Source organism: Bos indicus x Bos taurus, chromosome 2 (assembly GCF_003369695.1).
Source record: "Bos indicus x Bos taurus breed Angus x Brahman F1 hybrid chromosome 2, Bos_hybrid_MaternalHap_v2.0, whole genome shotgun sequence".
NCBI lineage: Eukaryota > Metazoa > Chordata > Mammalia > Artiodactyla > Bovidae > Bos > Bos indicus x Bos taurus.
This window is the reverse complement of record NC_040077.1, coordinates 132,930,583-132,957,455: the sequence shown is the minus strand read 5'-3', so window position 1 is coordinate 132,957,455 and position 26,873 is coordinate 132,930,583. Positions and strand designations below refer to the sequence as shown.

Sequence of the window (26,873 nt, the reverse complement as noted above, 5' to 3'; positions counted from 1 at the left end):
TTTTCATTTCACTGAGTCACTCAGAGAAAATGACCGCGCACCAAGTGAAGCTGTAGCTCTCCTGCTGGGGAAACGGCTCCACTCGGGAGCAACAGACGTGTGCCCTGTGCTGGCCGTGTGTGCCCAGAGCACGAGCGCCTCTGTGTTTCCACTCTGGCTCATCAGGAAGTAAAACTCAAATCCGCCAGATACAGTCTGCCCAAGTGTGTGAAAGGTGAAATTAGCGTACCCAGGCTCACAGTCTCAGAGGGGAGAGCAGTACACGGGGGAGGTGTTCTGGGCCCTGGAAGGGGAGGACTGGATGCTGCAGACACGAGGTGCACTGCCCAGAGCGCCTCTGGGGCAGCGGAGGCGCGGGCGAGGCTGGGGAACAGGTCTCAAGGGGCTGATGCCTCCGCTCGGCCGTAAAAACTGCAGCCCGCAGATGCAGAGTGGGCCACGGAGAAGCCGGCAGGACTGCCCACCTGGTCGGAGAAGTGAGGCACGGAGTGTCGAGTACAGAGGGTCACACGACTCTGTAAAAACCCCTGCACACTTTAAGGGGGGGTTATAGTACATGGGTTATATCTACATAATCATAAGTATGTGTCTCTCTTTTTTTCAGAGAGTCAATCAAGAGAATATTCCAAGCAGACAGCACAAGAATACCCAGGGAACTATAAGTTCAGTGAAAATACAAAACCACCACTTGGGGTTTCCAGCAGGTAAGGGGATGCCGTGTGACCTAAGTTCCGGTGAGTAAAAAGTGACCCCCAGGCACGAGGCCTCCGGAGCAGGGTCACCCTTCTCTTCAGGCGAGCATCTTCTCAGCAGCTTGCAGCCCTGCACTCTTCTACATCACAACAGATCCACGAAGCTCGGGGTGGGACGCAGCACCGCCTGGAGGCTGGGGCGGGCCTCAGAGAAGCGGGGCTGCATCACCAGCTGAGCCGCAGCTGCCCTGGGCCTCAGTCTCCTGAGGACCCAAACTGAACAAGGCGGGGCTGTGATTCTCCAAGGCAGAGAAGAGGCAGTCAGTGGCGGGTGGGTGCCGGTGGAGACGTGGGGGCTCCAGGTGGTTAAGAGGAAGAGAGGAAGTCTGGGGCCACCTCTGTCTGTCTTGTTCCAGTTTGGCAAAAGACTGAGTTTGAAAGGAGGGCTCCACTAGCTTTTAAAAGGAAAAAAACACTCGACTAGATGAGTAAGCATCACTTCAGTGTTACGATCCCACAAAATTTCACAGGACAAGACTTAAGTTTACTAACTTACTATCTCTATGACCATTCAGGATATGGCGGCTCAGATGGTGAAGCGCCTCCCTGCAACGTGGGAGACCGGGGTTCGATCCCTGGGTCGGGAAGATCGGGAGAAGGCAATGGCACCCCACTCCAGCACTCTTGCCTGGAAAATCCCATGGACGGAGGAACCTGGTAGGCTACAGTCCATGGGGTCGCAAAGAGTCGGACACGACTGAGCGACGTCACTTTCACTTTATAAGAAAAAAGGTTGTGATGTTACTAAAAAAAAAAAAGAAAAAGAAAGTTTGACATTCTTCCTCAAAACAAAATGTCTACTGAGGAAGGTCCTGGGTGAGACCCCAAAATACCAAAACTAAGCTCCGGGCCCGTCTCCGAGGTGCCCACGTGGGAAAGACCCACGAAAGGGGAATAAAGAAGAGCCTGTGACTGCAGGATACATTACTCCCCTGAACTCCGGCTCAGACTTAAAGTTCTCAGGAAAGTTCTCTATTTGTAAAACCCAAATCGCCCCCCTTTCCTCCCCCAGGAGTGGTTTCCCCAGAGCTCCCACCTCAGTTACTCCCTAACCGGATGCCCGGCCTTGCTGCTCCCCACGGTCAGGCCGGCATCCAGAACATAAAGGACAGCCCCCTCACTGATCTGAAGGCCTGCAGGACCCAGTCCCCGGCCAGCTTCAAAGGCGGGATGCCAGGCCGGGCAGCCCCTGCTCTCGGCAAGGGTGTGAATTGGCCTCCCCAGCCAGACGTGCCCTAAGGGGGCGATCCAGGCTCTCCTGCTCCAGGGCCAGTGCCCACGGCCGGCACCGGGCCTCCTGACGGCCTGCGGAAAGGAGACGCTCTCTGCTTCTGCTGGCCCAGCACCTCCCTCCAGCTCACCTGCACCATGAACCAGAGGACAGGGTCTGACCCAGACTCCTTGTCCCTCTTCATGAAATGCTCTGAGCACGCCACAAAGCCCTGCTCTGTCAGGATCCCAGCAACAGGGTGCCTGCCACACAGCTCCCGAGATGCTCTGAGAGCCAGACAGACTCCGACTAGCAACTGTCAGGGCAAGGCCACGGCAGGGGTCTTCAGGGGGGTGCGCGGGAGGATAGAGTAGCCTCCTGCCGACCCCCCGGCCCCTACCGAGGCCAGACCCTTCCGAAGTCGGTCCCCGAACCGGCGTGGCACTCGCGTTGAACAGAAGCGCCCGAGGACACAGCTCTCGTGTTGATTTTACCCAGAGTGAGACCAGCACAATCCTGCAGTCCCTCACCCAGAGGTTACAGGAGCGTGGCCACCAGCAGCAGCGGCTGCTGCCAGCGCCGTGCTGACACAGACGTAACGACCACAACAGAACAAGCCCAGAGCATCTGCACACGGAATTCCAAAGAGACTTAAATTTCCTGTACGGAGGCAGAATAAACGCCAAAAAGAAATAAAAAAAAAAAAAACCTTCCCCCAAACAAAAGTGGGGGCTTTCAAGGAGACTTGCTGAGTGGGGCAAACATTTTGGAAAGATGGAATTTTAAACACAAACACCAAAGGGCAGAGATTTGAGGCAGAAGAGCTATGCGCGCAGCTGGGAGGCCCTTTAATTAGGGAAAGATTTGCACAGCCTGCGGAGCATCGGGCAGATCTCCCCTGGTCTCCGGAATGGGAAGAATGTGTACAGCGGTGGGGTAGTCGACAAGTTCGAATCTGCTGGACACTCTCACCGAGAAGGAGGCGCATGGTCCGGTCCCTGGCCGCCTTTCAGGGTTCCCAGGGGTCCTTAAAGCAACCGAAGAGGACTACCAGGTCTTGGGCAAGACAGGCAGGACCTTCTCCTTCCTAGGGGTGCCTCCCACAGACACCACGCAGGAAAGCTTTTCTGTCGAGGAGACTAAAGGCAAAAACAGAAATCAAGGGGAAACTACCCCCCCCCCCCCGCCCCCAGACCTAGGGGCTGTTTTTCCCTTTGCGTGTACCACCAGCTCTCACAGTTATTTCCAACGGACTTAAATACCCTGCACACGGGCAGATGATCTGCAGTCACATGGGAAAATGGGATCTCCTGCTCTGTTCAGAGGGAACCCTGGACTCCCGAGGGGCCGGATCGGAAGTGATGGCCTTCCCCACAGAGCCGACGCCCACACTGACCCTCTCCTTCCGGGACGTGAGGACACTCAATGCAGGTGGCACTGGGCCACCGGGGACTCGACTCTGCTGTTCAGGACACACTGTGTGAGGGCGCCCAGCAGCTATGAGAACAGCCACCAAACCTCAATAAGGGCCCCCAAGGCAGCCTCTGCACCCTTCTCCTCCACCAAAACCCAAGAGCTCAGGAAAAGATGGAAAGTCAGAAGTTGACTCTGGGGTCCCTCGGGGGCAGCAGCTGTTACTGAGCAGAGCTGCAAAGAAGGCCCTCGACAGGGCACCAGACTGGCGGGATTCAGGACATCCCGGGTTGCTGTGGGTCAGACAGGACAGAGGCAGGGGGCGCTGGCAGCTCCGAAAAGCACACGGGCTCAGAAGGGCCAGCAAGGCCGCGCCTCCCAGAAAGGCTTGGTGTAGGCAGAGGCACGGGGAGTCACCTTAGGGAAGGGCCCATTTCCCGGCTCCAATCTTAAAAAACTACACAGCGCCAACTGATCACTGGCCCTTCCCTCATCCACCGAGAAAGTCTGAGCAGCGACCAGCAGCTAGCCCTCGGCGAAGCTGGTATGTGCAGCCATCACCCACGTGCTGGCAGGGAGCCGTGAGACCCGAGTCGGGGCCCACGCTCAGGGGTGGGACCCGGGGCAGAAACACGTGGCCCCTGCCCTGCCCCGCCAGTTCCTTTCCTGCCACCCCGCTGGGCGGTGTCCCAGGCACCACCTACTCTGAAGGGCTTTCCCTGAAACCCACTCACCCAGGGAGGGCTTGGTGTCCTGGGCAGCGCTTGCACAGAACTCTGCCTTGCTCTCAAAGGAACCCTTGCAGGAGAGCCTCCTGGCCATCTGCTCCCTCCATGAGCACGAGCTTTTAAGGACACAGAGCTCACTGAGCAATTGCTGACCCCAGGGCTTTGGCTCTAGCCCTCAGGAGGGGCTCACACAAGCCTTCCCAGAGTGCCCGTCACGCGCCCCACGAAGATGGACAGAGCAGACATGCTCCCCATCATCAGAGGGCTGAGAGCACAGGCGAGCCCCGTGGCTGGAGGAGGTGGGGGGAGTGAGGCCCAAGCGGAGTGCGGCAGGAACACCAGGCTGGGGTGGGGCCTGCGGGAGACCCTGGAGCAGGGGGCCTCAGTGCGGGCAGGAGAGGGGGGACGGGGCCAGGTCACGTGTTCTCAGACCGAGACTGCCATTTGGGCTCAAGCCTGCTGACAGGCAGGAGTCAGCAAGGGCCGCACACGGTCAGCACCGCATGTGCTAGGGCTCCTCTGGCTGCAGGTGGGGGACCACGGCCACAGAGGGCCCGAGGCTGGCAGAGTCACCGCTGATCTCAGAGGCGCAGCACAAGAGAGGTTCCCGGGACCGCTCCACATGGGGACAGACACCCCTTCGGCCGGCTGGCTGGCTGGAGATGGCGGTGCTCTCTCAAAGTCACCATTCTGGGCTCGTGGAACATGTCTCCACTGGCCTCTGGGGGTTCTGAGGTGCGCCCAGTGCCGCTGGGGCCTGCCCTGCCCCTGGGCGCCCAGAGGTCACATGTCTGCTTACTCCACTGTCCTGAGCAAGCTTCCCCGCCTCCTGCCGGGAGAAGGCGCCATCTTCCAGAACCTGATGACACAGGCCTTCCCCTCCTTAGAAGGACGCTGGACAGTCCCGGGCAGGGCCGAGAGCTCAAGGGGCGAACTGCCCGCCCCTCCACTCACCGCCCGCTGTCCTCGGGGCCGCAAGGTCTGCCCTGTGATCACGGCAGCCCAGGCTGACACTGACCCGCGTGGCTCGCTGCTTGCCCCTGCCGAGACTGAGGCTGGCGTCCTTCTCCTCCTGGCACACTCGGGGAAGCCGAGGCACAGAGAACTCAAGCCGCCTCCCTGAGGTCACCCAGACATGCAGGGCACACCCGGAGGCTGCGGAGTCAGGCCCCCAGAGTCTTCACAACTCACAGTGACTTCCGCCTTTCTATGGGCTGCCCCCGCCTGGGGGCACCAACCCTAAGGATGAGGGGCTGGGGTCTCCCGAGTTATGTCAGCTTCACGAGGCACCTTGGTCTCCCTGCAAGTCTTGGCTTCGGACGATGCAGTGCTGAAAGAGGCTCACGTGCCCCTGCCCCTCGCAGAGCTTGGGGGTGGGTGAGATCACGGCCTTGTTAGGGCTTCCCCGGGGGCACTAGCGGGAAAGAACCCACGTGCTGATGCAGGAGATGTAAGAACCATGGGTTGGCTCCCTGGGTCGGGAAGATCCCCTGGAGAATGGCATGGCAGCCCACTCAGGATTCTCGCCTGGAGAATCCCAGGGACAGAGGAGCCTGGTGGGCTACAGTCCATGGGGTCACAAAGAGTCGGACTCGACTGAAGCGGTTCCGTGCACGCATGCACACACGCATTAACCGGTGTCTACTGAGCACCGACGGGGCGGTCGGGCATGGCACAGGGTCTGGGACATGGGTGAGCACGGCTCCATCCCACAGGCACTTCCAAGCCAGAGGGCCCCGGGTGCTAATACCACAAATTTACAGCACTCCATCGACCGCGAGAGCTCTTGGCCAAGCCCTATCGTGCGAGACATGGCTTCCCTGACATGTGGGGCTGAGACGACGAAGCTCCAACATACAGGCAGGAAGATGCTGGGGGGACCATGGCAGGTGGGCACCGCTGGGGGCCTGGGCCACACCCCTGCCCCCAGCCGTCGTCCACATACACTCAGAAAGACACTCGTGTGAAGTGTGAAGAAAGGCCCACTTGTGTGAAGGATAAGCGTTTCCAGCCCGGGGCCAATCTCATAAAGGATTCTGTTCCAAACCCAGAGTGGTACTTTAGCTTCCAGTCACCAGTAATTAAGGGTGCCTGTACATTCCAGAAAGAGCGGACGCAGAGACTAACGCTAATTAAATCTCTTCTGCATTTGGCTTCGAACCTCGAGTGGCCTGCTGTCGGACACTTACTCCAAAGCCTCCATCTGCCGTAACTCCTCCCACCACCATCTGTACCGTCCAGTCTGCCCTTAGCTTGAAGGACGCGGTTACACAGAAGGGACGAGGCCCACGAGGACCACAAGACTCCACGAGTCTGGGGTCTCAGGAGAGCCGCGCACACCTGCCCTCCTGTCCCCCAAACCCCCGCCGGCTGGTGGGGACCGTGGCTGGGGGTGGGCACGGTCCGCACGGCCCCCTCGTGAGGCCTCTCAGGGGCAGGCTCTGTGCGTCTGTGACTGACAGGGTCTCTAATGAACCTTAATTGTGAGCGCGACGGGCCCAGGAAGCCAGCAACAGATGTGGCAAAGGGGCGACCACAAACCATCCGGCTAATGAATAACAAGTGTCCGGCCTGACGAGGGCCGCTGACCCACAAAAAGAGGAGGGCAGCGTCCCTGCTCAGCCCCGCGCCGTTTCTGAAGCTCTGACTCCTTCATGCGAGCGCGAGGAGCCCCCCATCCGCCACCCCCCAACAGAAGCAACGGGCGCAGTGGTGCCCCTGGGGGCGCAGCCTGGACATGGGGAGCGCGTGAGCGTCGCCACAGACACCTGCGCCTCTGACCGCATCTCGGCTTAGAACTATGGAAGCCCGAATTGGATGCCCTTTCAACACGGGGAGGTGAGAGCCACGCTGTGAAGACTGACCAGCACCTGCCGGTGCTAACAGCCCTGCCGGTGTCGCGTCCAGTCCGGCGTCTGCTGGTGGCCTGCGCTGACAGGAGAGGGCTGCTCGGGGGAGCCGTGAACACAGAGCAGGCGGGGAGGCGCGTCTAACCCTGCTGCCTACTGATCAGCCGCGAGGTTCCGACCAGCTCGGCAAAGCTTCCAGTTTTTTCATCTGTAAAAGGGGGCTCTCAAGAGTCTGCTCCAACACCACAGTTCAAAGGCATCAGTTCTTCAACGCTCAGCTTTCTTTTTTGTGGTGTTGGAGAAGACTCTTGAGAGTCCCTTGGACTGCAAGGAGATCCAACCAGTCCATCCTAAAGGAGATCAGTCCTGGGTGTTCATTGGAAGGACTGATGCTGAAGCTGAAACTCCAATACTTTGGCCACCTGATGTGGAGAGCTGACTCACTGGAAAAGACCCTGATGCTGGGAAAGATTGAGGGCAGGAGGAGAAGGGGACGACAGAGGATGAGATGGTTGGATGGCATCACCGATTTGATGGACATGGGTTTGGGTGGACTCCGAGAGTTGGTGATGGACAGGGAGGCTGGCGTGCTGCGGTTCATGGGATCACAAAAAGTTGGACACGACTGAGCGACTGAGCTGAACTGAAAATGGGCCTAGAGAAGACTGACCTTGTGGTCACTGGGAAAGGCATCTTGAGCCGCCTCTGGCATCTGAAGGTTATGGAGTAAAGCATCTCGGCTTACTCGGCGTGGTGTTTATTCGCTTGCACTTGACTACGCCACAATTATACTAGTCTGGGGGGACCTCAGAACCCCACTCAGGCCCTTGAGGCCACGTACTGCGCTAAAGCTTTCCATTCGCCATCTCCAGTTCTCAAGATGCGTGTCGTCAGACTCGTCTCCTAGACAGGGAACTCGAGACTCTGAGGACACGCCACTAAGCTGTGACGGAGACGAGAGCGGAGTGTGGCTGGGCCTTCAGAGTGTGAGCCAAGTGTGGCTGGGCGTTCAGAGTACACGGAGCTAAACTGACTCACACCCCACTGCTCACACTAGGAGCTGCCCTAAAAACATCTAATCAAGAATTTTACAGAACCCTGACCTCAAAGTATATGCAAAAAAAAAAAATAAAGGATACATTAACCTGGCAAATGGGGGTGTGGGTGGGGCACAGGGAGAAGGGAACCACTAAATAACCTGTCTCTAAGAAAAGTGCAAAATAAATGGGCATTGTTTCTAGCCCACCCCCTAAACGCCACTCCTTGGCTGATGACCTACGTGTAGGGGGTAAGAACAGGCAGGAGTCAGTGAGAGGCTAAAAGAGCCCCCCCAGCACGAGCAGCAGCTTCAGAGGAGGCTCCGAGGGGCCACCAACTGTGGAGCAGAGAACCACCGCCGGCTGACTGCCAAAGACCCTCAGGGGTGGGACCGGGGGTCTCGGGCTGGAGAGCAGGTGCCTGGGGTCACACCGGCCACATGGACGAGGCAGAGCAAGGTCAGACAGGGGTTCGAGCCAGGGGAAAGAGACAAGCAGTCCTGATGAGCTGCAAGCGCACAGGGAACGGAAGTGAAGGCGGGAGAAAGCAGGACACTGGACACAAAGGGACCCCGAGGGCTCGGCGCTCACGGGCGGCCCTGTGGGTCAGGTGCTACTCCAGGTGGGCTCCTGGGCGGCTGCCCTGGAGCACAGGCCACAGGCCAAGCGACCTGGATCCTCCCCGGATGCTGAGATCAACCTTAAAACCCCTTCTGCCTGTTGGACAATCCAACAACTGTTTAGGGTTCCCACCCCCAGGCTTCCAAAGGACTCCGAACGATGACCAACCAGGAGCAGTTACGCGTCCCGGGAACTGGAACAGGGGGAAGAACGGCGGCCAGAGCAATGAGCAAGGCGGGTGGAAGAAACCTAACCATCCAGGAACCTCCCCCAGCCCCGACCAGGGCAGACGGAGAAGCACGCGTGCTGTCGGATTACCCCATCTCTGCAGAATGACAAACACTATCACTAGTCATGAAACCACTCAGCCACGGTCTGACCCTAGCCCCCTCCATGGGCTTTGGGGGTGTGGGCAGCGGCGTTTCCCAGCTTTCTGTGAAGGGACCCCAACATGGGAGCCTGGGGAAGGCGGGGCAGGGTGAGCCCAGCCTCAGTGCCTCCGAGGGGGCCACGGCACCTCCTCCCTTCCAGACGAGACCAACCAAGTCCCTGTGATTGGGTGCTGCTGGCTCGTAACACCCTGCCCCCACCCCCGCCCCCGAAGGTCAAGGTCTGGGCCATGTCCACCTGTGAAAACAGCCAGGTTGCTTGGCACGTGGGCGCCACAGCCGCCAGGCAGGCGGGACACGGGGGTCGGCACGCGGGTCCGAGGAAGCCCGTGAAGGAAGAAAAAGCCTCAGTGAGCACTTTTCAAGCACCTGCCTTTCCTGCACGTGTCGGCGCTTCATGGAGACTCCCAGGTCCTCACGACGGCCCCAGGAATGCAGGCTCTTACTGCCACCTCGGATCCTGGAAGCAGCTCTTGGGGGCGAAGGAAGCTGCCTGAGGTCTCGGAACTGGAAGGCGGGCCCCAGGTCTGGCCAGCCTGGCTCTGCCGGACGGCGGGTGACCAGCGGACATCGCTCGCCTCTCTCCACAGAACCAACCTTCGGGGTGGGGCAGGCTACAGACTCACAGAGCTAAGGGAAGTCGGTGCCTCTTCTGCTGGCAGAGGGGGGCCCTGAAAGCAGTGACATCAACTGAAGGGTGTCCACGGGGATGCTCTTTTAGTTCTGGGCGACACAGCCCAGCTGCTCAGCTGAGACCAGCCAGCTGCCACTTCAGAGGGGGAGCCGGAGACCCCTGCAGGTCACAGGGCAAGCTGGCGGCCCCGGAAGGCACAGCGCAGGCCCTGACAGCCAACAGGGCTGCTGCACGCACAGGGCTGCCTCCCTCACACCAAACGGATTCAATGACAAGGGGAGTCACGACGCTGCACCACGCATCCGTCAAAGTCTCAAACACCACGCGTAGGGTCACTGCCCAAAAGGATCTGGAATCCAGGTCGTCTCCCATGCTGGGGAAGGGCATGGCAACCCACTCCAGTGTTCTTGCCTGGAGAATCCCAGGGACAGAAGAGCCTGGTGGGCTGCAGTACACGGGGCCGTGAAGGGCCGGACGCGGCCAAGAGACTGAGTACACATCTCACACGTGGGTCACGAGCCCTCCAGGAGACCCGTGTTCTCCACACTGGAGTGCATTGATGGTAAGTTAGAGAGATGGCAGGCTAAAGGAGAGCGGGCTCTTCTTTTTCCAACTGTAGGACTTCTCAGAACCTTTAAATGTGGCAATATGGAGGAGAAGCTTCTAGAAGGTAATTAAGAGTACGCCATGTTTCTCCAACTGCTCGTTGTCTTTGTTCCTCAAGAGACTCAACACCAAAGGGCGCTGAGCAATCTCACGAAAGCTGGGGCAGGCGTAAGTTGCGCTGTGCCCTGAGCAGAAGAGGGCTCAGCGGTGCAGGGGCCTTCCCAGCCAGCTCACCGCGTCTTGTCTGCAGACGAGGCCTCTGCCCGGCCTCCTCTGGGCATCTTGCTGTCCCTGCGTTCTCCCCGCTGGGGGAGACGGGGCGCAGAAGTGCAGGACCCTGGGCTGCCTGGGCTCACAGCCTGGCTCCTCTGTTGCCACCCGCTGACCTTGGACAAGCTGCCGCAGCCCCTGCTGCTGCTTCCCCCAGGTGGGGACGGACGACCAACAACCTCAGAAAAGGTTTTCCGAAGAGTTAAGGAGATACATTCCCTGCCAGAAGCTACAAGCTATCTTTGAGTTTGTTCTCCGCCTTTTAACTTCACTTTGTTTAAACTTTAAAATTAAATTTGCACATTTCAAGCCCATCACACTGGCGTGAGCTTCCATGCCTGACGAAGGCCTTCCCCCAACTCCCAACATCAAGCACCACTGCTGTTTTCCCCCTGGTTCTCTCGTGTTCATGCAATACTTGTTCCTTAGTCCATCAGGAGTGTGAGGACGTGCTGTGTAAGAGATACTTAGCTTGTTTTCCTTCAAAACTATTAGCTGTTTCAGCAATTTTATTTAACGATCAACTTGTTTCTCGCAGTGAAGCGTGACTATGACTAGGCGTAACACACACCACGTTCCTACGTCCCGGGGCCTCTGCTCTGGCCTTGCTGCCGGGCGTGTCCACACGCCCACCTGCCTCGCGGGGAGCCCGCTCCGGGGTGCCATGCTGTTGCGCTGTCACTGGTGGGATCTTGCCCTCCCACCCCTGGTGTCATCTACACTCTAAGCGGTTTATGCCAGTGTGGGTGCAGACTTTGGTAGCTTTGATTTAAAGGCAGTTGCTTTACTGACCTGTCCCTTTAGTCCTGCAGGGCAAGAATTTGCTTTTCCTAAAAATTTTAGATTTGCTTTAATAACTGAAAGAACAGGGTCATACTACTTGGGTTTGGGCAGGATGCCTTCTTAAGGAGTGCTCTGTCTGCAACGCACACAATGCTGTGTGTGTGCGCTGGGGTGGGGGCGTCTCCTAAGAAGCGTCCACCTTGGCGCAGCTGTGTGTGTATCTGTGTGTGTGAATATGTGCGTGTGTGTGTGTGTGTTGAGGTGGGGGCGTCTCCTAAGAAGCGTCCACCTTGTCACAGCTGTGTGTGGGGGTCTATCTGTGTGTGTGAATGTGTGTGTCTGTGTGTTGAGGTGGGGGCGTCTCCTAAGAAGCGTCCACCTTGGCACAGCTGTGTGTGGGTGTCTATCTGTGTGTGTATGTGTGTGTGTGTACCTGTGTGTGTGTGTGCTGGGATGGGGGTGTCTCCTAAGAAGCATCCACCTTGGCACAGCTGTGTGCGTGTGCATGTGCGTGTGTGTGTGTGTGTGTGTGTGTTGTGATGAGGGCATCTCCTATGGAAGTGTCCACCTTGGCACAGTGGACCCTGAAGCCAGCCCAGGCAGAATGGGGCAGCAGTTTCCTTGCTCATCCAAGTCTGAAGGGGCTTCACAGCAGAAGACAGATTCTAAGGGTCTTTTTTTCCTGAGGTCCTTACAAGTTCTGTGGTGTGTCTCTGCCCCTATCACAAGTATCTTTTATGCTTTCACTGTAGAAGGTGGTCTGGCCTTAGCAGGACGTGTCAGAAATGATGTGTTTTCCTTGTTAAAGGCAGCAGTTCAAAGGACAGCACACTGGAATCAACAGCGGGGCTGACTCTGCCCTCCCCTCGGTCACGGCTCAGGCCCGGGGCTCGCGGGCGCTGGGACAGTCTCGGTTTCGTCTGTAAAAGGCGGTCCCTCCCACCTGCTTCACAGAGCGGCCGTGGAGACAAACTGCGGTAACGGGGGAGACGTATTAACAGCGAGGCCCTTCCACCAGCGATCCTGACACTTGACGGATTTCCACTGTGGCGATTCATTTTCCTTTGTCATCGCTGAAAAAGATCTTATGGTGAACGAAAAGAGGGGAGTCAAATTCTCAATCTGAGACCAAACCAAAAAGTTTCCCTCTTGCCCTTTATAGTCTAACAGAAGCATACTACTCAGAGGCTGACGCCAAAGCGGACGGGAGATCACTAACTTTCAAGCCACCGAGCTCTGGAGAATTTCAAGCCCATGGCCACAGCGGGTAGCCTCCTCGACTGCTCCAGGATGCTCAGGACGCATCCCTGGAGTCTGCTCCTGACAGACCCTCTGCTCCCTACGAGCACGCCCACGACACAGCACGGGGCCTCGTGCTTCTCTCCTTTAATTGGTTTCAAGTTCTAAGGCTCTGGACCGCATGATCAGGAGGCAATCCAGGCCATCCTGCACTGGATCAAGTGAGGGTCTGGTAGTCTGCACATAACAGAACTCATCAGAATTCCAAGCAACTTCCAGCCATCCCTAAGGGGAGATCAGAGGAGCGCCCCCAGGAAGCCCTGTTTCCTCTTTCTAAGCAAATCACGCCATTTCATCCTGACATCAATCACCATCAGGTGGCGGGGTCCTCATCTCGGCAACAGGCTGGAGTCGTGAAGGGCCACCTCCACCCCCGTCTGGAGGGGGAACAGAGGGCCAACCCGGCACCCAGAGTCCGGGGTCTGCTTTTTCCCTCAGCCTTGCTTTCGTCACTACAGCTGCAGGCCATTCGACGAGCACAAACACTTGCATGAAAGGGCTCACCACAACTTTCCAAGGAATGGAGCTCATTAAAATCCTGCTGGAGGCCCTTGGCAGGAATGCTTTCCCTTGTAAAACGGAACTGCAGCACCAGTTGCCTGTAGGAGAGCTCGGGATAAGCTCAGAAACATCAGGCTGTGGAGGGGTCCCTGCAAGAGCACCGACGCTTCCATTCTTTCCCCAGGGTCGGCTCCAGAGACAGCACCGGCTGGGGAGAGAGCGCTTCCTATAGGTCCCATGTCACATGCAAGAGTGCGCCCCCACCTCCGACAGAAACCCACAAGGCACTTGCCAAGGCATGAGTGGAGGCTGACTCTCTGCCTTCTCCTCGCCTGCAGGGCTACAGCGCCCTGGCTCCAGGGTGGGCCCCCGCCCAGCCAGCAGATAAACCTACAGCCAGTGGGGAGGCCCAGCCACAAGGCCCCACTGAACATCTCCAAACAGGGTCCCTGAGCACGGCGGGGGTGGGGGGGGGCGCCCGGCGCCGGGGTGTCCTACTTCCCGGAACACCAACTGGGCTCAAGGATTTGGTGAAGAAAGCGTTCTTCTTATGTTAAAATGTCTTGCATGTGGGCAAGTTATTAACTGGAATGCAATTTTTTTTTTTTTAAAGACAAAACAAAATTCTTTGCTAGAGGCGGCCACTTTTGGCTTTGCCCTCAAAACTCCAGAGGTATGTAAATATTTGCTCTCCTCAGGAATTCTTTGTCAGGGAAACTTTGGGAAAAGAACCTAAGGGATGGTGAGAGGCAGGGGGAGAGGTGGCCACAGCCAGGGAGAAGAGAGCCGAAGCTCCCTGAAGAGCCGGGACGCTGTTATTCAGAAGCGAAGACAAACGACCCTGCCTGCTGGGGTGCGTGACAGACAGGGAGCGAAGCTGGCGCGGCCAAGCGGTCCTCCTTTCAGAAAACCTCGCCTGAATTCCTGTCCTCGTTAAGTGTCGGCGCCTCGGAGCCAGGCCTTTCGTCTCTCACCCACGGCACCCAGAACGGCGTCTGGCACCCAGGATGTCAGAGGCTTACGGGAATAACTCGGCTCCGCAGCTCGGGACAGGCGTCCTCGGAGCTGATCAGCTGGTCAAGTCCAAAGAGGCGAGAAGCTCCGCCCGAAACCGTCCCTGTTTCGGACCCAGCTCTAGGATCCCTGCGTCTTTTCTGCCCCGTGACAGAGCAGCTGAGGAATACAGGCGGAGCACTTCTCCCCGAGCTGCACAGTGTGAGCCTCACAGGGAGTGTTCACGAAACGCTGACCGAACCCATTCCCTCTTCACCTACTAGGTCTAAGACTGCTTCAGAAAGAAGACGTGTTTGAGACAAAGGAGGAAAGCATGCTGGCGCAAGACTGCTTTAAACAGTGACAGTCATGGGGGATCCAGGCAGGCAGAAAACACGGGAGGCCTGGTCAGTCCTGACCACAGACGGGGCAGGTCATGCCCGGCCCAAGGCAGGCTCAGCTTCACCTCCTGGGGACAGAGCTTGCGTGTGATACTCTCACGACACACAGCTATCACTGAGAAAACCATCTCCAGATTTCACGGGTTCAACTACTAAAGACTGAAAACTAACAACATGTGGCTGAGGTCAGATAGATCATCAGTGATGTTAATGACTGTTAAATAATAAGAGCAGCCTCAACTTTAATCACAGAGGTGTGAGAGCGTGGCTCCAGGGTCCTGGCCAACACAAGCTGGAGGTCTGCACCCACTGGCTCACGGAGCCCATGTTGAGGTGTGCCCTGTGCCTGCCAGCCTTCTATCTGCCGAGTGGGATCTCCCTGCAGACCTTGCGTATCTACAAGTGGCCGTTTCTGTGAGCTGCTCCAAGTGTAGGTACTGCTGAGGCTGCCCTTCTATTTCTGGAGGGCAATTCTGGCTGCTAAGAAGAAATACGCTGAAATGAAAACCGATCAAGTTCTCAACTCCCTGGTCAGAGCATCAGGCCCTTTTACCTCTAACTCACAGACCAAGCGGCATGGCCTGGGTGCTTTAACCCCTCACTGGAATAAATCAAGTCTGGGGACACCCAAGAGCTGGACCTTTGGGTGACGATAAGCAAAGGAGGGAGGAGGAATTAAAAAATGAAGTGACTGACATTTGCAAGCAAAGACATTTCTGCTTAGTTAAACAGATTTAGGTCTATTTTTGGTTTGCTCTTAAAAAGGCAAAGGACGGCTGGCCTGCTGGGTGCCAATTTGCAGAAACAAACTCCTTCCTCAGCTCAGGGCTCAAAATACACCCCAGTGGAGAAGTTTCGGCTCTTGCTGCCAGCGTGCAGAGTAAAGCCATAGAAGGTCAAAGTTGAGGAAGCCAAGGGAGCATCTTAACGTCATGTGATTCTTGGCCCACGTGGACCTGCGGGTATTTCTGAAACAGCTTAACCATGGCTTTTGGCTGGCTTCACTCGAGCACAATGGGATTAATAAGTAATAAAATGATGCTTTGGCCATCTGCAAAGGAAGGTCATTTTCCACCAATCAGAGCACACATCATAATCCCAGGCAGCAAAAGCTCAGACGGAGCAAAGAAAAAAGCACACCGACCTGGCATGCTAAATCGAGCTGCCTCGGCCCAAAACTGCCAGGCACCCTCCACGTCTCTTTAATGCTCCTCGGGAACGGGGCCGCCGGTGGATCCGATGGATTCCCCACACTTCCCTGGCTCCGACATCTAAGCAAGGCCATTCCCTTCATGGGCAATGCTGGCAAATCCCAACGTTCAGTCTTAAGAGCTGGAGGCTTTTCTTGAGAACAGCACCACCTCCCATTACTGGGGGCAGGTAAGCTGGGGAGGAATGGCTGTGATGAACGCCGGGCCGGGCCGATAGCGGCTCTGAGAACATCTGCCTGATCCCAGATTACAGGGAACAAAGGCCTGGACGCACGGCTTCTAGACGGGCTCAAGACAGGGCGAGTCTCCTCAAATTACCGTTTGAAGAGGAACTAAAGCTGCAAGTGAGCTTCAGGGCCATAGCATAGACTAATAAGAACGAAGGAATTCTGCTCATCCAGTTAGAAAGAAAAAACAAAAACCAGAACAAAACACAGACAGACCTGTCACGCCCAGGGAAAATGGAAGAAAAATAGCAGTGATGAAAGATAAACATTCAAAGAAGTAACTTCCAGGACCCACAAAACCTGCCCACATGCTCTGAACCCATCACAGCGCACAGCAGGGGCCTCGGGCGGGTTTCTGAAGCACGTCCATAGAGTTTTAACGAGGCATGCCTCATCAGACCCTAACTCAGTGCAGAGTCAGGCTCCATTTCCATTTGGACACTCATCATACTTCAAATTAAAAAAGGAACAAGGGACTTCCTTGGAGGTCCAGTGGTCAGGCCTCCACCTTCCACTGCAGGAGGTGGGGGGGTTCGACCCCTGGTCGGGAGCTAGGATCCCACATGCCTTGAAGCCAAAAGACCAAAGCACAGAACAGAAGCAATGTTGTAACAAACCGGTAACTTAAAAAGTGGTGCACGTCAAAAAAAAAATTTTCTTTTTTTAAATAAAAGGCTGGCCCCACACGGCTGGGCGAGGGGACGGAGGCGCCCCCCCAGTGCCCAGTGAGGCAGTGGGCCAGAGTGAGCTGTGGATCCCAAGTGGCCAGCCCGCAGGGAACAGCTTTCAAGTCTCTGGGTGTTTTTCATTATGTGAAGTTTAAATGATTTTCCATACTACAGTCTATGTTTTAAATGTCGTAGATTACTAATTACTTAACATTTCCCCTATGAATAGGTAAGACAGACAGACGAGGAAGAGGCACCATATTTAATCTGTAGCTGCGGGTGTCAGCGATACGAGGTCAAGGCACCCAGCACCACCTGCTTCTTCTCAGAGTTTAAGTCAGCCAGTAAAGGAGAGTGATCCCACACACACGGGAGGGGTATTGTGAGAATCAGTGTGCGCGCATCAGTAGTGTCTGCCTCTCTGAGACCCCACAGGTTGTGGTCCTACAGGCCCCTCTGTCCGCAGGATTTTCCAGGCAAGAATCCCGGACTGTGTCGCCATTTTCCTCCTCCAGGGTGTCTTCCTGATGAACCTGCATCCGCAGGGTCTCCTGTTTGTAGGCAGATTCCCTACCTGCTGAGTCACCAGGGAAGCCCACGTATAATGTGTATGCAGACATAAAGAGGCCAACGACAGATGTCACGACTCTACTTAGAAGCTTAGTTATGAACCAGGTACTACGATATAGTTTCGAGTTTACAAACAGTTGGAACACACTCAAGTCACTTGCTCAGATGATGAAGGCTTATGATATGTAAGGTTTGGCTGAGGGAGCATTCCCAGAGGTTTGAATTTTAAAACTGCCCCTTTTCTCCCCTTTTCCTTTTGGAAAATTAGATGAAATAACACAACTAGTATCCAGCTCAGTCCTGGGGACGCAGCACGTGCTCACCAAACGCTAGCTGCTGACCCCCCACCTCCACCCGCCTCCGTCCCCTCTCCAGTCATTTTTCTACAGATTACGCTGCAGGTGGGAGAACAGTGCCCCCTGACAGCGACCTCTGGGGTGCCGCTTCCTCCCCATGGCCCATCAGGGGCCCCACAGCACGGGACCCCACCTGGGCCAGTGCTGTCCTGCAAACTGACCCCCGAGGCAGGCTGTCATCTGGCCAAGGTGAAGGATGGCATGTGACTCACTCCTTCATTCACCGTCAGCGCTGCGATGTCCCTGCTGAGCCCAAGGAGAACTGGCCCATGCAGCTTAGGAACCCACTGACCAGGTTTCCACCAAAGCGGCTACATACACATCCCTGCGACAGGGACGAGGGCGCCACTGAGACAGGACACAGCTGCAGGAAAACACTTCCGTTGCCATAAGAACAAAACAGCCTGTGAAACACCAAGGAGACTCCACTGAGAAAAAATCTGCTCATCACTTCTGACTTCTCTGTTTGGTCTGTCTCTAAAACACAGTAATAACTAAACTGGTGAGCTGAACCGACACACAGCCGGGCGCACTGTGACGCCCGGCGGAGGAGCAGCAGCGTGGCCTCCTAGCTGACCAGCCGAGGGGCCTGATCCTACCCTCGGCTTCTGCCTACCCCGGGCCGCAGCTGGCCAGCTAGAGCTCTCCAAGGAAAACAAGCCATGCAGCACGGCCCAGCCCGCCTCTCATGCTGCGACCCGACGGGACTGCTGACAGGTGACCGAGGCCACCCAGAGAAAGCGCTCAGCACGACGCACTGCCCACGAGGGACAGCAGTCATTTCAGATGAGCCTGAGGGAACAGAAGGCTGTGGTGGTGATGGGGCGATGGTGACGACGCCACGTCAAATCCAAGCCCTCCTGATGACTTCTAAGGACACCTCCCACCCATCCAACTTTATGTTTCATCATTTCCCAACAAAGATCGTTTCTCTGACTCACATTTCACACGCCCATCCGATGTCTGAGCCAATGTTTAAAAATTAGGATCTTTCACATAGAACTCCCAATGTACGGCACTCCCAGAGAAATCTGGAAACAAGCCCCAGAGAATCAGAGCTCACAGGGCAAGAAGCAACAGGAGCAAAGGGTACGCTGGCCAGACCTCATGAGCACACCAAGGCCACTTAGGCCCTGGAGCTGGCCCTTGCCAGGTGCAGGGTGTGGGATCCCCAGTTCCAAGCACACGGTGGGTTTCGTGCATCTCAACTCAGCCTCTGTTCCCTCACACCTGAAATGACTCACGGCCCGGCCAGGACCTGCCACCATTTCTAGCCACCTTTGCCCCGTTTCTATCACAAGCACCCAGAGCGGGCTTTCTCATCACGGCTTTCTCATCTATTCCTGGAGAACCCTTCTCCTTCCTTCCTTCCAGAACTATTACACAGCAAAGGCAGCAAGCTCACAGTCCCATCCACCAGCTTGCCTCTGTCCACACAGCTGCCTCTCTCTTGGAGCCTGTGTCTCTGTAGACTGACAGCTGCACAATGGACCCTGCGGACTGCTGGCAAGAGTTTCAGCTGTGAGTGACCCACATCTCCTGCAGTAACATTCTTCCCCAGTAAAACTGTTCTGAATGCATACAGTGGAACTAAAGATATCACTAAGCGTATGAACAAGTTTTCAAGCTACTATCTTTAAGCTACTGATGAGCCACAGCTGGCAACTGATCATCCCTCTGAGAAGCCGGGGGGACACAGTGACAAGAACAGGGGCTGATCGGGGCGGGCTCCGGTCGCCACCCAGGGCCAGAACCCGCCGGCCAAATGATCTAGTACCTCAGCTGTCTCTTGATCTTATCTGACTTCTTTGCATGATTTCTCACAGTTTCATAGGGGTTTTTTTTTAACACTTTAAACATTTTCAAATAACATTATGGTGCCAGTGACTCTCTGGCACCAGAGGCCAGTCACTCCATGTATGTATATATACATGAATAACCAAATGCTTTTTAAAAAGATACACGTGTTTACTTACCTTGAAATCTCATTACAAAATAATCATTTTGTGATATCTCAGTTCAGTGCATACATATAATATTTTAAAAATAGTTTTACTAATCAAAGAAGAAATCTAAATAGAACTGCATTTCACTCCAATCAATACTGTCACAAAATCCCAAAAGTTTCCACAGAGGACCACAGGGAAATCATTCTTGATGATCTCGTGTTGAAGCTGCATTGTCTCCTATGCTGAAGAGTGAGAGATTTTTTCAATACAGAAAGTGTCTATCTAAAACGTTCCCTTCTGTATCATTTGTTCTCATACAAATAAATATTTTCAAAATAGATGCAATGAGCTCTTTAAAAGCCCAGTTCTGTGCTTTGTGCCATTTCAAGCTAGAAGTGAAGCCACTGAGGCACTTGGGAGGCTGGATTTCTGTCCTGCTTTGGCTGGAGAAACGCCCACAGCGGCAGACTGGCATAGCCGGAGCCAGGTCCTGCTGTGTGTGTGCAGCTCCGCCTCCCCAAGCCTAACTGCAAGCGTCTGGAGGGTGGAAGCAAGACAGCTGAGGAAGGGGCGCAGCATTTGCTTCAGAGCCCCCGTCTTTGGCTTTATGAGCACAGCCGCTCAGGAGGAGTGGCAGCCAGCGGAAGCTCCTCTCCTCTCCAGAGGAGCCCCATGAGGCAGCGGTGGCGTCCAGCTGGGAAGGCAGTGTCTGGTGTGGTCTGAACTCCTCGTGGAGCAGGTGAATAAGGCAGCCCCAGATGCGAGCGCACAACCAAGGCACCTACCAGATCAATCAGGTCACTGAGGTTTTTCTCGATTTGCTGTGGAGGCAGGCGCCTCATCAAGTCCAAGGCACAGTCCAGCTGCTGATCACTCTGCCAAAAGATAAACAGGAGTGTCTGAGTCATTCTGCCCATAGAAACACCAAACCCCCTGTTTCAAAGCCGCTCCGACAGCGGCAGGTTGCGCAGGTGTCCTGAGAGCAGACAGGCCTGCAGCGAGCCCACTGCCACGGCTCCCGGGGGGAGACCGGCCGGGCCCCCAGGACGGCAGCATCTGTCTCAAGTGGAGGATTCAAAAGATAGTTACGTTTGTGGAAGGGGGCCGAGAAGTTCGGAAAGCTGCCCTGCTCTCAAAGTCTCATGCACTTTCCTTCTCCACCTCGACAGGCTGGCAGACGTAGGACTCCTAACTGGTTCTGCAGTGAGAAGGCTCAAGGAGCAGTCAGGCTTTGTTCTCTGCTGTCACTGCGCCATGACCGTCAGGACATGTCACCAGGTGAGGCTGCCCGATGGGCTCCAAGCCAAGGACAAAAAAAAGGCAAAGAACAAGACGCGCGCCAACGTGTACGGGCTGCAGTCATTCATCCGAGGCTGGGCCTACCTTCCCAGGTGCCAGGCCCTTGCAAAACAGACCAAGACCAGAAACAGTTCCAGTCAAGAGCTCCCTCCCGGTGGCCAGGCGGACAAGGGCGGAAACTGGGGTCGGTGCTCTGCAGGGCCAGGAGGATAAAGACTGCTCTCCTCTCACACTCATCTCTTCATTTAATATTCATACTGCATGGTTCCCTGATGGCCCACTGGTAAAGAATCCACCTGCCAATGCAGGAGACTCAGGTTCGATCCCTGGTCCGGGAAGATCCCGCCTGCCTCAGCAGCTAAGCCCGTGAGCCACAACTACTGAGCCTGTGCTCTGGAGCCCAGGAGCCTCAACTACTGAGCCCACGAGCCGTAACTATGAAGTCCTTGCGCTCAGAGCCTGAGCTCCGCAACAACAGAGACCACCTCAATGAGAAGCCCACGCACCACAACCAGGGAGCAGCCCCTGCTCTGCAACGAGAGAGAAGCTCGCATGCAATGAAGGCCCAGCACGGCCAAAAGAAACAAACAACATTCATGCTGTAGACACACGCTGAGAGCCACCGCCAGGCACTGTGACCGCAACAAACCGCGGAGGGAGGCAGGCAGGAACTGAATCGGGGCGAGACTGGGAGACTGCAAGGGATTAACACGCTGAGAGCCACCGCCAGGCACTGTAACCGCAACAAACCGCGGAGGGAGGCAGGCAGGAACTGAATCGGGGCGAGACTGGCATTCATGCTGTAGACACACGCTGAGAGCCACCGCCAGGCACTGTAACCGCAACAAACCGCGGAGGGAGGCAGGCAGGAACTGAATCGGGGCGAGACTGGCATTCATGCTGTAGACACACGCTGAGAGCCACCGCCACGCACTGTAACCGCAACAAACCGCGGAGGGAGGCAGGCAGGAACTGAATCGGGGCGAGACTGGGAGAGAGCAAGGGATTAACTCAGTGCGCAGTGGGCTCTCACGCAGAGGGAAGCCAGGGCTGCGGCACAGCAGCCAGAAGTAAGGTGACACAGGCGGGCCTGGGAGGACGGGGCAGACCACCGCGTGCGACGCTGGGAAGCTCATGAGGCGGGCGGGGCCCTACACACCCAGCCAGAGGCGCCGGCTGATTCGCAGCCTTAATCTGCTCTGCCCAGACCCATCTCAGGAGTTCTGAAAGCCCTGAATCAACAAGCTCCAGAAGCTTTATAAACTACACGAGGTAATCCTGGAAATGCTACATTTGACAGTAATAAAACATAAACTCTGAATCCGACCACCTGCACTTCCGTGTACATGAATCACAAACAGGCTATGGGACAAAGACCCGCTTTATATACACCCAGAGACATAACGCATATGCTAACTGAAGGCAGTTTCCCCCCCAGGTAGCTGATACAGCATATACAGCAGGCTGTTTGTAAAAAAGAAACAAAAACAAAAACCCCTGTCCATCAACAAGAATTCATTCTGAGACGCAACAAACAGGCTGTGCTCTGCAGAGACACACGCACACTCCGGAAACCTCACAGCACTTGTTCCACTTAGTGGAATTTCCCAGCAGCCAGGTATTCCCCACGTGTGCCAGGCCTGCTGTGCCAGCCAAGCTCACGGGACGCGGCCCACCGACATGAAGACATTTTAGTACTGCTAGGGTCAAGAACACACGGAAACTAACTTGCTGCTGCCGGCTTCTGTCCAGTGCTGGGCTCTGCCGCTCATTAGCTTAGGACTTGGGCACATTTCCTAACCTCTAGGGACATCTACTCATCCTGTGAAGGGGAAGAAAGGAAACTACACTTAAAATGGAGCCGGGCGGCCAGAAGGGGGAGCTCTCAAGCACCGACACACAACACCAATTACACACTCCAACAGGAAGAGCGGACCCTGCGTTCCAGGAGGAGGAAAGAGGCTTTCTCCTTGTCCAGCGGCAAGCCCAGCCCACGGGAAGACATCACCACCTGAACCCCCGAATTCTCCCCTTCCTCCAGCGGCCATTCCTTCTAAGCACCTCTTCTCAACTTCCTTTTTCTCTATAAAGTAAGGTTCCTTCCCTTTGTTTGCTACACTTTGCTATTTTTTCCTGAACTGTAATTCTTTGCAATTCCCAAATAAGTCCATTTTGCTGGTAAAATAACCAGCTATTTTACTTTTAAAGGTTGGTAATCCATAAAATGAGAATACTATCTACTTCACAGAGTCGTCAGGATGATTTAGAGAATACTTGTGAAATGCATAATACATACTAGTATATATTTGATTGGGAGTGCTTTTGTGTATGCACACAAGTACATATTTCAATTTTTAAAAATATTGTAAAATATAAATATTTTATAACATCTGCCCACTCAAGGCAACCCGGAAGTCTCTCCTATTGCTCTCAACAGAAGCTAGCTGTTCAAAACTCTGTAAATAGCTCTGTATTCCCTTGGCCAGGCAAGAAGAGAAAACCCTAAATGAATCAAGTCAAACTACTTGAAGAGTATAAACTAATGGGCCAAAGACCTTAACAGATGTCTCATCAAACATACACAGACGGTAAATAGCACCATCTGAAAAGATGCTCAACATCACACATCACCAGAGAAATACAAAGCAAAATGAGATACTATTACACGTCCATTAGAATGGACGAAACCCAGAATTCTGTTAACACCAAAAGCTGAAAGGAACGTGGCACCTCAGTAACTCCGATTCACTGTCGGAGGATGCGCATAACGGGGCTGCTGCTGCTAAGTCACTTCAGTCGTGTCCGACTCTGTGCGACCCCACAGATGGCAGCCCACCAGGCTCCCCAATCCCTGGGATTCTCCAAGCAAGAACACTGGAGTGGGTTGCTATTTAGCCACTTCCAAAGACAGCTTGGCAGTTTCTTCCAAAACTCAACATACTCTTGCCACACAATCCAGCAACCACGCTGGAAACAAATGTTCTCACGAAAGCCTGCCCTCAACTGTCTATGGCAGCTTTATTCATAATTGCCAAAACTTGGAAGCAGTCAAGATGGCTTCAGTAGGTGAGTGGATAAAGAAGCTGTGGTAACACAGACAATGGGGTGTTATGACACCATGAAAGGGTACGCAGGAGGCAAATTGTGCACGCCCACCAAGTGGGAGAAGCTGATCTGAAGAGGGCACATACCGTATGAATCCAGCTACGACCTTTCGGAAAAGACAAAACTACACAGACAATTTTAAAAAAAAAATCAGTGACTACTAGGGGTTGGAAGGGAGAGAGGGATGAGAACAGCACAGCACAGAGGAATTTTAGGGCAGTGAAACTGTATTACAATACTATATATAATGGTGATAATGGCAGGCATGTGTCATTCAGGGCTTCCCTGGTGGCTCAAGTGGTAAAGAATTTGCCTATAAGGCAGGAGATGTGAGTTTGATCCCTGGGTCGGGAAGATCCCCTGGAGAAGGAACTGGCAATCCACTCCTGTGTTCTTGCCTGGGAGATCCCATGGACAGAGGAGCCTGGAGGGCTAGAGTCCATGGGGTCACAGTCGGACCTGACTCAGTGAAAACACACACACACACACACACACACACACACACACACGGGCTGACCTGCCTACACACACACACACACACACACACACACGGGCTGACCTGCCTACACACACACACACACACACACACACACACACGGGCTGACCTGCCTACACACACACACACACACACACACACACACACACACACGGGCTGACCTGCCTACACACACACACACACACACACACACACGGGCTGACCTGCCTACACACACACACACACACACATGGGCTGACCCGCCTGCCTGCTTGGTCGTGCTGTGTGCAGGGATCAGGGGGATATGTCGTTTCAAATCTGTCCAAATCCACAGGATGTACAACCACCAAGAGTGAGCCTGAATGAAAACCATGGATTCTGAGTGATGAGGATGCAGGGCAGGTGCGTCAGCTCTGACGCTCGCGGGGGATGCCAACAGCAGGAGAGGCCCAGGGTGCAGGGGAAATCTCTGCAGCTTCTGCTCACCTTTGCTGCACACCTAAAACCACTCTAAAAAAAATAAACGGGCGTTTCTCAACTGGGATTGATTCTGCCCTCCCCACAGCGCCCCCAGGAGACGTGAGGAACGTACGGAGACATTTTCGGCTGTCATCCCTGTGCAGGAGGGGACCCAGTGGGAAGGCGCCCAGGACGCTTCTGAACGAACACCCTGCGATGAACAGGACGGACCACAACAACCTGACCCAACAGGGCAGTAAAGCCAAGCTGGAGAAACCTCGGCTTAAAAGAATTGTTTTGGGGAATTCCAAACTCCCAGACTCTGGTTAAAGCTAAGAATCCGGAAAACTGCACACGCACAGAGCATTTTACGTACAATTCTAACTCACAGACTACCCGTAACCCTGAAACGTCTGGTCTTTGGAAATAATGTCAACTAGATGTTAACAATACTCCTGAGAACAAGGGAAAGTTCTTAAAAGAAGCCTAGCTACACTGAATCTTTAACTCAGACATAATGGGAAGTTCAGAAGGGATTAACCAGAAGCTCAGTATTTAGAAAAAGGAACAACATAACTTGACCAGAAAAGGTCCACATGAAAAGACACTGTTCCCATGCTTCCGAGGAGCCTGTTCACAGATCCCCACCTCCAACGCACTGACCACAGCCTCACCCCCAAAGCGCCAGCAGCATGCAGGCTTTCCTTCCAGACAGTCCTCTGACTGTATTGAGTTTGAAAGCATTAAAATATTACTGCAAAATGGTCTAACTTGTATTTTGAATCAATCCTAATAATCTAAATAGGAAACACTCACTACAAATTTCTAAGGCTAAAGATGTCTTCAGTTCAGTCGCTCAGTCATGTCCAACTGTGTGTGACCCCATGAACCACAGCACGCCAGGCCTCCCTGTCCATCACCAACTCCCAGAGTCCATCCAAACCCATGTCCATTGAGTCGGTGATGCCATCCAACCATCTCATCCTCTGTTGTCCCCTCTTCTCCTGCCCTCAATCTTTCCCAGCATCAGGGTCTTTTCAAATCAGTCAGCTCTTCACCAAAGCAATGGAGTTTCAGCTTCCACGTCAGTCCTTCCAATGAACACCCAGGACTGCTCTCCTTTAGGATGGGCTGGTTGGATCTCCTTGCAGTCCAAGGGACTCTCAAGAATCTTCTCCAGCACCACAGTTCAAAAACATCAATTCTTTGGCGCTCAGCTTTCTTCACAGTCCAACTCTCACATCCATACATGACCACTGGAAAAACCATAGCCTTGACTAGACGGACCTTTGCTGACAGAGTGATGTCTCTGCTTTTTAATATGCTGTCTAGGTTGGTCATAACTTTCCTTCCAAGGAGTAAGGATGTCTAACTGTCGTTAAATTAGTAAATGACTAAAAAGCTTCCCATAAAGCCAAGCAACATGGGAAAACTTAATGACAGCTTGCAAAAATATTTTAAATTATAGTTAACTGGAGCCCTTTGCTTGGGAGTCATCCCAAATCCTTAGAGGTCCAAACAGGAAACAGCACAGGAGGATGAAGAAAACGTGGCTGGTGCACAGCTACAAGCAACATGCGTGGCCCCAGAAATGGAATGAGTGGGGCTGGGGAAGCGAGTGCCAGAGGGCTACAGAGGGCGCGGCCACTCCCAGAAGCTCACAGCCCAGCAGCCCTGAGCCCCACACGCGGTGCACACACACTCTACACTGACACAGCAAGGCCTTCCTTCTCATTTGCCAAGACGAGGGGACGACGAACACAAAACTCAGAAGAGGGACAAGGAGCCACGAGGGAAAAATAAAACTCGACATTCATCGAGGTCCTGCGTGAAATAATGGACTCAGAGATATTCATGGTATCAGGATGCTTAAACTTACACATATGTTAGCATGGTCCTTTACAGCTATCAGGGATCTAAATACTTCTGAGCTGATGTGTGTGCCGTGTACGACGGGGGTCCAGTTTCAGACTTTCACACGTGGCTGTCCAATTTCCCCAACTCCATTCAGTGAAGAGACTGTCCCCACTGTATACTCATTCGTGACTCCTCTATCCAAAGTGAATTG

General features: G+C 54.6%; 1 protein-coding gene across 5 annotated transcripts in view; it reads right to left on the bottom strand.

Annotated features, from left to right (window-relative positions):
• Positions 1-26,873, bottom strand: part of CAPZB (capping actin protein of muscle Z-line subunit beta) — a 138,751-nt gene that overhangs the window by 51,966 nt on the left and 59,912 nt on the right. For all 5 annotated transcript variants that reach the window (XM_027521951.1, XM_027521959.1, XM_027521933.1 and 2 more), the window contains exon 2: positions 20,253-20,342. In XM_027521951.1, the coding sequence (XP_027377752.1) occupies positions 20,253-20,342 (90 nt within the window). The remainder of the gene's footprint in view (positions 1-20,252; positions 20,343-26,873) is intronic.